This window comes from Theobroma cacao, chromosome 10 (assembly GCF_053813885.1).
Source record: "Theobroma cacao isolate CCN51 chromosome 10, ASM5381388v1, whole genome shotgun sequence".
NCBI classification, from domain to species: domain Eukaryota; kingdom Viridiplantae; phylum Streptophyta; class Magnoliopsida; order Malvales; family Malvaceae; genus Theobroma; species Theobroma cacao.
Genome location: NC_142648.1, coordinates 22,717,927 through 22,727,676, shown reverse-complemented (window position 1 = coordinate 22,727,676; position 9,750 = coordinate 22,717,927). Strand labels below are relative to the sequence as shown.

Here is a 9,750-nt window from a genome sequence, read left to right as displayed (position 1 = left end):
ATTTGATACCAAAATTACTTGATTCCACACAAAACTTATTTATTGTTTCTGTTGACAATGTTCAAACTAGCCTTGTTCCTGTTCACCTTGATACATTTTTTTAACTAAGAAATGCTATCAAATTAGGCATGTTGCTAAATACTTAGAAGCCTACTATACTGACTTGTCTTCAAGCTCAACATGTGTTACTTCACATCCTACAATAGATTAGCCAACTACTTATAAACTGTCACCTATACATAAGTCTTTCATTTCTACTCTATCTCAAATACATGAACTTACATCATATCATCATGCTATACTCTCATTAGAAAGATGCCATGGTTCTTGAATTGCAAGCTTTAGAAGACAATAAAACATGGTCAGTAGTGCCTTTGCCCTCATATTGTCATGCTATTGGTTATAAACTGGTGTACAAAGTGAAAATGAAGGCTGTTAGTAGTGTAGAAAGATATAAGGCACTTTTAATAGCCAAATGTTATAGTCAACTTGAGCACTTTGACTATCAAGAAACTTTCAACCTTGTTGCTAAGCAGACAACAATTAATGTATCCATGGCCATTGAAACAACACAAACGTGGTATTTAAGGTAACTTGATGTAAACAATGCTTTTCTTTATGGGGATCTTGAAGAAGAGGTATACATGGAAATACCTCTAGGTTATTTAGTGTAAAGTGGCATTCATCTGATGTAAAGCTTGTTTGTAAGCTACACAAGTCTTTATATGGACTCAAGCAAACTTCTAGGTAATGGAATGCTAAATTTACTAGTTTCCTTACAACGCATGGATTCAAACAATCCTTGTCAAATTACTCTTTATTCACCATGATTACTATAATGGACATTTTGTTGTATTACTTGTGTATGTTGATGATATAGTTATTGGCAGTACATCTGATTAGTTAGTTGAAAAGGTTAAGGAGTTTCTGAGTTCCCACTTCAAGTTGAAAGGTCTTGGTGTAGTCAAATACTTCTTGGGATTAGAAATTGCTAGGTCACCTGAAGGAATATTAGTTTGTCAATGTAAATATGCTTTGGATATGCTTGAAGAGTATGGTTCATTAGGTACCAAAACTATTTCTACTTCTATGGATTATAACCATAAACTACAAAAGGCTACGGAAGAAAATAAATTACCAGATCTTACAATTTATTGATAGCTAGTTGGAAAGCTAATATATTTGACATTCACAAGACCAAATATATGTTATGCCGATCAAGTGTTATCCCATTTTATGGATAATCCTTTACATGAACATTTATTTGCAGTTTTTAAAGTTTTGAAGTACTTAAAAGGGGCACTAAGGCAAGGAATTTTGATGCACTCACAATCCAATCTGCAGCTTCATGCTTATTCGAATAGTGATTAGATAGGTTATCCCAACACTAGAAAATTTGTTACTGGATATGATTTGTTTCTTGATGATTCTATGGTTAGTTGGAGATCTAAAAGAAATATGTTATTGCCTAGTTGAAGTTGAATATTGTTTAATGGCAGCAACATCTTGCGAGGGTATATGGCTGGAATCTTTATTGGCAAACTTTGGTATTTGTCATAAAGATGTAATGAAGTTATATTGTGACAGTCAATCTGCCATTTACATTAGTAAAAATCTTGTGTTTCATGAGCATACAAAGCATATAGAGCTGGATTATTATTTTATCAAAGAAAAAATATTGCAAGATTGATTCAACCAATTTATGTTTCAACTGAGTCTCAGCTTGCAAATTTCTTTACTAAAGCTCTGCAACCAAAGAATTTTCAACTTCTCCTTAACAAGATGATTGTGCATAATATACATAGTTCGCCTTGAGGGGGGCATTAGACTTGATTGAGTAACTAAACCCTTCCTAAAGACTGATGCTTGACACAGCAAAAACTGCAGCTTAGTAGAGGAAAGGACCAGGTGCATATCATGTGATTATTTATTGTAAATAGTCATATTTTGTGAATAGTTATTTTTAATCTTTTACTTTCTTTACTTTAACTCATGTGGTAATTAGTTAGTTAGCTTAGTTATTACTTTACTCAGTCAATTAGTAGTTACACTTACTTTACTCTTACAATACTATTATAAATAGTTTGCTTGTAATTACTTTCAAGATGAATGGAATTACAACAGATTCATCTTCATCACTTATTTTTCTTTCACTGATTATTCGATAAGCTACTTGATCAACAGAGTTTCAACAATAGGTTTTGAGAACTTGAACAATTACAAAAGTTCACTGTTGCCTAGAAATATATTGGCAGCATAAATCATCAACATTCTAAACAATGCCCTTGATCAAAAACTGGGTTTACAAAGATCATACTCTACCATAATAGCCCACAAAATCATTTAGTTGACAGCCTCAACCTAATTGTTTATTTTTAGATATGCCGTTGCAACTTCCCCTAAAATCATCTCATCATTCTTCCATGTAAGGTGGGAGCACACCACTCATGCTGCTAAACCAATATATGTTCTCAGCATGAAATACATTTGGAGTACTGGTAGACCCTTCGATGAGGTCTTCTTGAAGCAATTGTAGTGCCTTTTAAAACAATTAAAGCAATGGAATGTAAAACAAAAGTATTAATATTGCATGTTACAAGGAAAAACGAAGAAATAGACATATAATAATTTATAAACAATTTTAGACCAAAATTCATAAAAGGTGACGGAATCATTTACTAAAAGTGATATTCTAAACCAACTTTTTGATTGTAGTGTATTACTCAATCATTTAAGTAATTTAAGTAAAGACTTCGAAGATTATGCCTTATAAATTAAAGGCTCGAATTGCCTCTGCACATACCAAATAAAAGCTTGTACATAATTCACTAGTCAATAATCAAAAGCTCTTACTCATTATTCATCAATAATAATCATGTTAGAGTATTTTTAGTTTTTGTGAATAATATTCTTGCAAGAGTCCATTGAAGATGGCTTCAAAAGATTTTTGATCAATTCGAAAAGGTTGTCAATACATTTATAGGGAGAAACAGAAACGAATACGTTAAGCGGCATCGCTTTGTCATATTTGGATCTTTTAATGAATCTAGAAGAGCAATTCAAAATTTCAATGGAGCTTGGCTTCTTAACCAAAGGCTAGAGGTTAATATAGCCAGCTATGGAAGTCGAGATTTATTTTGAAGGAGGAAGTGGAAAGGAAGCTTTTTATGCGCCTAGCATTAATGAAGATAGGAATGGAGCCTACAGTTGAATTTTGAGACAGTAGCTGGCCTTATTCACAAAGTCATCTTACGCTTTGGTATTGAAAGGGTGCTTTTAAAAGAGGTGGAGCTTCAAATGAAGAGAAAAAAGATGATCTTCAATGTCTTAAAAGGTGTATCATGAGTTGAGCATGGAAAACATACTTTGGCAGAGGAGAAGTGTTGGGGTAACAACAGAATGTATTTCATATTTAGCAGATTTAATGGAATTATTTAAAATGAAAGGCATTTCAGGACTACTTGCGAGGAGTTTGTCTCCTAATGAATTTCTGCTTACCTTTGAGGATAAGAAGCTGCTTAAAGAGCGCAAAGATAAAGGTTGTGGTTGGCTTAACAAATGGTTTACTAAGGTGGAAACATGGTTAGAGAATTTTTCATCAAAACTCCTTAGCAAGTGGGTGATTGTACAAGGTATCCTTCGGACCCTTAAAACATTTTCTTCCATTGTAGAATGTCGAAGAAATAGGCATATTAAAATTTATAAGCGTTTTAGGCCAAATTTATTAAATGTGATATGCTAGACTAACGATTTGGTTGCAGTGTATCACTTAATCATTTAAGTAATTTACATGAAGACTTTGAAGATTATGCCTTAAAATAGATAGGATTAAAGTTTTCAGGGTGTGTACCTTTGCTTTGGCGTGCACATATTTCTCTGAATCTATGAAGAAACCTGTAGTCAGCTTGGGACACTCTTCTACTATCAAACAATTCAAATCCGATAATACGAAATGATATCCCATTGGACAGAAGTCAATGAGGCTTGGTAGTTCTTCAAGTGATAATAATCTTAATCGATCAAACTTTATCTCCTTTTCAGCTATTGCTTCTTCTTCATCTTCTGGTTCAAATACTTGCTCCAATTTAGAGTTCCCTTGAACTCTTAAACTTTGAAGTTTTGAAAGACAACAAGCAGATCCGAGTGGAGAGAGACTTTTCAATTTTTTGCAAAATCTAACAGAAATTGTGGTCAAATTAGGAAAGCTTATAGGGTTGGGATAACGATTTGATGATGAACAAACTTCATCTTCAGCAATAATTTGGTCCAATTCATCACATTTCGTTATATTTAGATCGACCAACTGTGATAAACTTCGAGCAGTCGTAGGTGAAAATATATATCTTAGCCTCTTGCAATCATTCACCTCCAGAATTGTAAGGTTTTCAAGGGTTACAACTTGAGCAACATCGCTCCTCCATATATTATGCACTTTAGATAAATGCTCCAGGTGCAATTCTTTTATACTTGAGAATGAATACCCACCATGAACCTGAAATACCTCTTCATAATTCCCAACAGCTATATAGTCTTGATTGCAATTGGCTGAAATACACAATTGGTTGCTATTTCCCAACTTAGAAAGATATAATTCCTGCAAATACAGATACCACTAAATGTAACTAAATAAATTCCTTTTGTGTTTGATTGGGAATACTTGAGCAAATGTTACTCGTAAGTCTTCATACCTTTAGATGTCAATTCATAGAAAATCCTACATTTTTAGTTGCAGCACTTATGTTTCAAAATTTAAAGCCAAAAATGTCGTCAAATTTTTTGAAAGTGGAAAACAAAAACATAGGTCATTGCTCTTACATTTTTATCTAAGAGAAAATGGTGAACTGCAGATGGTTTTATCAGATGTGATAAAACAATTGAGTTCACTACTTTAGTTCTGTCCACTACAACATAAATGGGTTTTAACGACACCAATGAGTTTACTACTTCCTTTGTGCATCTAAAGAGTTCATCACAGCATGTGCATTTATGCCATTGCAGCCCATCAAAAAGCACAATACTTTTGCACGACACTTGGTGGTGACCAAAACCATAAAAAAGAAATGAGAAAGAAAAAAAATACCTTTATCTGAGCCTGGATAATGAAGGATGTCAACTGGGGACAATTTTTCACTGATAATGTCTGCAAAGCTGGCAACTTGAGCAGAATGTTATCTCCATCCCTTTCATCTACCGGGCTGATGACTTGTTCTATTTGTGCCAAATCCTCTAAGTGAAGCACTTTCAATTGTGGGAGACGTTCAGCCACAAAGCCTGGAAATATATATTCCAATCTAGGACAAGCAATTATCTTAAGAGTCGTCAATTTGGACAAGCACAGAGGATTCTTTAGTACTTTGTCATCACCGACTCCCTTGTTCGAGATAATTTGCTCCAATATAGTGCAGTTCTGTATCTCAAGTCTTTCTAATTGCACCAGACAAGGAGTAAGGGGCACTGAGAAAAGAATTGGCAGCCTGTGGCAATTGCGCACCTCTAAATCCTTTAGCCCGGGCGGATTTGCATGATGCGTAGACACCTTCATTTCTGAGAAAATTTGCTCCAACAAAGGGCAACAATCTATCTGTAGTATTTCCAGTTGCACTAGACTTTCTGCGACGGACTTCGGAAATAGAGATGCCAGTGTCTTACTACTTATTTCTACAAGCCTCAGCTTTCGGAGGCTTAAGTGATAGGTAGATACCTTGGAGCTTGCCATATTGAAGACTTGCTTTAATTGAGGAGAATGAATTATCTCAACCAATTCCAAGCACGGAAGACCTTGAGCCGAAGTGTTCGGAAACATATATTCTAATTTTGGACAACAACTTATATGGACAGTTTTCAATTTTGGCCAACACAGAGAATGGAGATGCGTGTCGAATACTATTTCATTGTTATCAGTTTCTGCTTCTGTGATGATATGTTCCAACTCACTGCAATCGTGTATATGGAGTTCTTCTAGATGCACCAAACTTTGAGCAATGGTGGCAGGAAAGAGAGATGCCAGTTTATCGCAAGACGCTATTCTGATAACCTCCAGACTTTGGAGTTTAACAAGATGAGGAGGTCCTGTCCATATGTGCTTCAATTCTGGTAATGAATCTAACTCCAAATAAGTTAAACTTGATAGCATTGACGTCTGATTTTCTTCATTGGCATGAAGACGCCCATTTATTTGGAATACCACTTCCAACCTCGCACAATCTTCAACACTCAATTCTTTTATATTTGGCAGGCCCGGAATTGCAACTATGAGATTATTGCATTCCGATATAGTCAATATTTCTAACTTCTGCAAGAACCCATTCGGAAACCGACCATGGCACAACTCTTTCAAGCAAATCATGTTGGTCAAAGTTAATATCACCAAATTGCAGAATGCAGCAGCAGAGTGTGGCCCTTGCTCTTGTGTTGTATCAATCAAGTATTCCAAATCCTTGCAATCTCTAATATTGAAAGAAGTTAATTCATTCAGTCCCCCTTGATCTGCACTTGGGACAATATCTTTGTAATCCATGACGTTATCAAGAGTAAGCTCTTCCACATTCCAAAACAACTTCTTGAATGCATTCAATGAGAATCCACTGATTGCCAATATTCTTCTTGAGGTCAAACCAACAGAATTAGTTTCATACACATTATAAACATCTTCTGCTACCAAGTTTACAATTATAATGAAGCTTTGTAATCTAGGGAAAGCAAAACTTTTTGGAATACGTCTAGAAGAAACCGTCAGTGTTAGCGAGGTCAAGTGGGGTGATGAACACAGCTTTAATAAGCTAATGACTCGCCTTTGTATATACGGATAAAGGTGTAGCTCTTCTAGTCGCTCCAACCTGACATTAAACAAAAATATAGGCTAATTAAGAAACCAGAAGCAACTAATAACAACAACTGAAGTGAATAATACAAATAGATATATAATGAAGTAAATTCCCATGAGAAGAAAAGTTATGAAAATATGATATACAATATGAATATTTAGTTGTGCTATCAATGATCTAACCAAGTTATAAAACATACAAATAATAAAAATCATTAATAACCCTACCTAGCAAATCAATTAAGACAAAAGATTGAAAACCAAAATATAGAAAAAAGAAATATGAACATGAATATGCTTCAATGTCTTATGATTATATTTTAATGATAATGATTTACAATATAAAGTTACTAAACATTGCAATTGTTTTTACAACAATTAAAGAAATAAACTCCATGTAATTGCCTCACCTTTGAAGGCTCAAACAGAGTAGGCTAAAGCATGCGATCAAACCATGAGAATAAGATAAAAAAAAAAAACTTTTGGGTGACTAAAATTTCATGGCTAAGGAGGTACCTATTTGGTTTGAGATTTACGAGAACTAATTTCTTTCCATCAATTAAAAAAAGTGGATTTATTAAGGCATTTAGATAAAGAATGTGGGAATTTTGAGGGAAGAATAAAAAATAGGTAGATTTGCATAAAGTATAATAGTAGAAAAATTAATAAGATTAATAATAAATAATATTTAAAAGCAAGATTATAATTAAGAGTCACATCTACTACCCACCTTGGTTGCAAATTTCGAGGAATCAAAACTGGTGAATAGTTCCATATAACTAGCAATCTTAGAGTAGTCAATTCCCATAATTCGTAGGGTAGCTTATTGATATCAGAATAACGAATAACAAGAATTTCAAGTTCTTTCAAATTTCCCAATGCAGAAGCATTCTCCAAATGACAACCTTCCAAGTGTAGAGTTCGAAGGTTTGTTAAGAATTGAAGTCCTTCTAATGATAAGAAGACCCTTTTAAGAACTAAAACGTTGAGGACTTTCATTCCTTTGAAAAACATACTCGGAACTCTTGTTAAACTCTCGTTATCGTTGTCATAATCACAATCTAACAAGAGAGTTTTGAGATTTGGAAACTCCAATTTGTCAGGAAAAATATTTATTTTACTCAATGAGATTGCTGTGTAACATCTACTCTTAGGCCATTCCTTTAACCCACTTTTCACCATGAATGTGTTTTCCCCTTCTGATGTCATCCAATGAACAAAATCACGAACCACATCATGCATTTTCACAAGCCTTTCATCATTGGCTTTCAACAACAAACCTGACTTTTGGAGGTTTGTTATTGTTACACGCATTTCCCTCCTTGCATCTTTAATTAAGTTAACACCATCAAAAATTCCTTGTCCAATTCCATAAACAATTAATTCCTCGATTCTAATCTCGTGATCTTCTGGAAAAAGCGAACATAATAGCAAACATGAACGACTGCTATCTGTTTTTAAATAATCATAACTAATCTTAAGACTACTATAAATACCTCCGCAAACATCTTGATTCTCCATATGCCTAGAGTCTTTCAATCGCTGATATACTACTTTCCACCCGTCTAGAGTTTCATCTTTCAAAGCTCTTCCCACAGTAACAATTGCAAGAGGCAAACCCTTACATTCTCCGGAAACCTTCTTGGCTACATCATTCAAGGGGGAAGGGACATCTTTTAGCCCAGCATTATCTTTGAATAAAGCCCATGCTTCATGTTCAGATAAGATGTTGAGCTGAACGTCCTTTTGACAGTTCATTCGAGTGCAAACTTGTTGAAGACGCGTGGTTAGAAAAATTTTACAACCGTTGTGATCATCACCGAAGGGAATTCCTATAGCCTTCAAGTCAAGTTCTTCCCAAACATCATCAAGGATTATAAGGATGTTCTTCACGTCTTTTATTCTCAACCACAATTGTTCTGCTTTTCCTTCTATAGTCTTCTTTTCAAGAACTAAATCTAGGAAGTCTGCAATTTTGTCTTGGATACTGTTGACATTTGGAGCTTGGGACACGGTTACAATCACAACTTTATCGAAAAGTTGTTTGGCTTGCTTTCCCACTTCTTTTGCCAAAGTGGTTTTGCCCACTCCTCCCATCCCATATAGTCCAATCATGTTCACATCACAATTATTCAGAGCATCCATGATCTCTTTGAAAGCAGAATTCGAAGATTCAGAAGACATGAAATCTTTAGACGAAATGAATTCTAATCCTGGAAGAGTAGCTCGATGACCTATTCGTTGAAAATTACAAGTCTCTAAAAGTTGAGAGATATAAAGTGTCTTCTTCACTACTCTCTTACTTAAGCAATATTGCCAACCCCAACTAGGACACCAATTGAAACACTTTTTACGTTCCATTTCATCTTGCAAACTTTGAGCTTCTCCCAATTCTTTCTCTGCCCTTGTTAGCCAGTCTACAACATCCTTCTCAATCACCTTAGTTTGTGTTAGAGCTTCATCGACATCATTTTTCACCCGATCTTTTTTCAATTCAAGTTCGGTTCGTCGATTCTTGAAATCATCAACAATTTTGCCAAAACGGAAAAAGTAACTGAGATAAGGTGATGCGTATTCTGTTGCCAGGTTCCCCATGGTATTGGCAGCAGCAGCAGCAGCAAATTCAGCAGCCATTCTTTGATGATTTGAGATTGGAAAGCAACTTCGATCAGTAAAAAGTTTTGCAGAGAGACAAAAAACAATGACGAAATCTTTACAAAGTACCTTACCTTCTGAGCAATACCTTTATGAAAATGTGAGTCACAAGAGAACAAATTGTCGACCTACCAACTTGAAGAAGATTGAAAATGCTGCAGATGTACAAGTTCTTTTCACTGGTCATGCGTATATAATAAATTTGAAATATATCTTACTTGTTAGAGTAAAAGCTTAGTGTTATCATTCTATAAAATTCTTTCTCAAAATTT

The 9,750-nt window shown here is 34.7% G+C and overlaps 1 protein-coding gene across 2 annotated transcripts; it reads right to left on the bottom strand.

Annotated features, from left to right (window-relative positions):
- Window positions 1–2,093: 2,093 nt before the first annotated feature.
- LOC18586950 (putative disease resistance protein At4g27220) lies at window positions 2,094–9,457 on the bottom strand. Of its 2 annotated transcripts, none has more exons than XM_007010562.3 (4): window positions 7,554–9,457; window positions 5,081–6,836; window positions 3,851–4,594; window positions 2,094–2,539 (listed from the first exon to the last, which is right to left on the bottom strand). In XM_007010562.3, the coding sequence occupies exons 1-4, from the start codon at window positions 9,455–9,457 to the stop codon at window positions 2,414–2,416; spliced, it is 4,530 nt and encodes a 1,509-aa protein (XP_007010624.3). In that variant the 3' UTR covers window positions 2,094–2,413. The 2 variants fall into 2 exon arrangements, with proteins under 2 accessions (XP_007010624.3, XP_088666758.1); XM_088810632.1 differs by lacking the exon at window positions 2,094–2,539 and having other exon boundaries at window positions 4,235–4,366; window positions 4,486–4,594.
- Window positions 9,458–9,750: the final 293 nt, after the last annotated feature.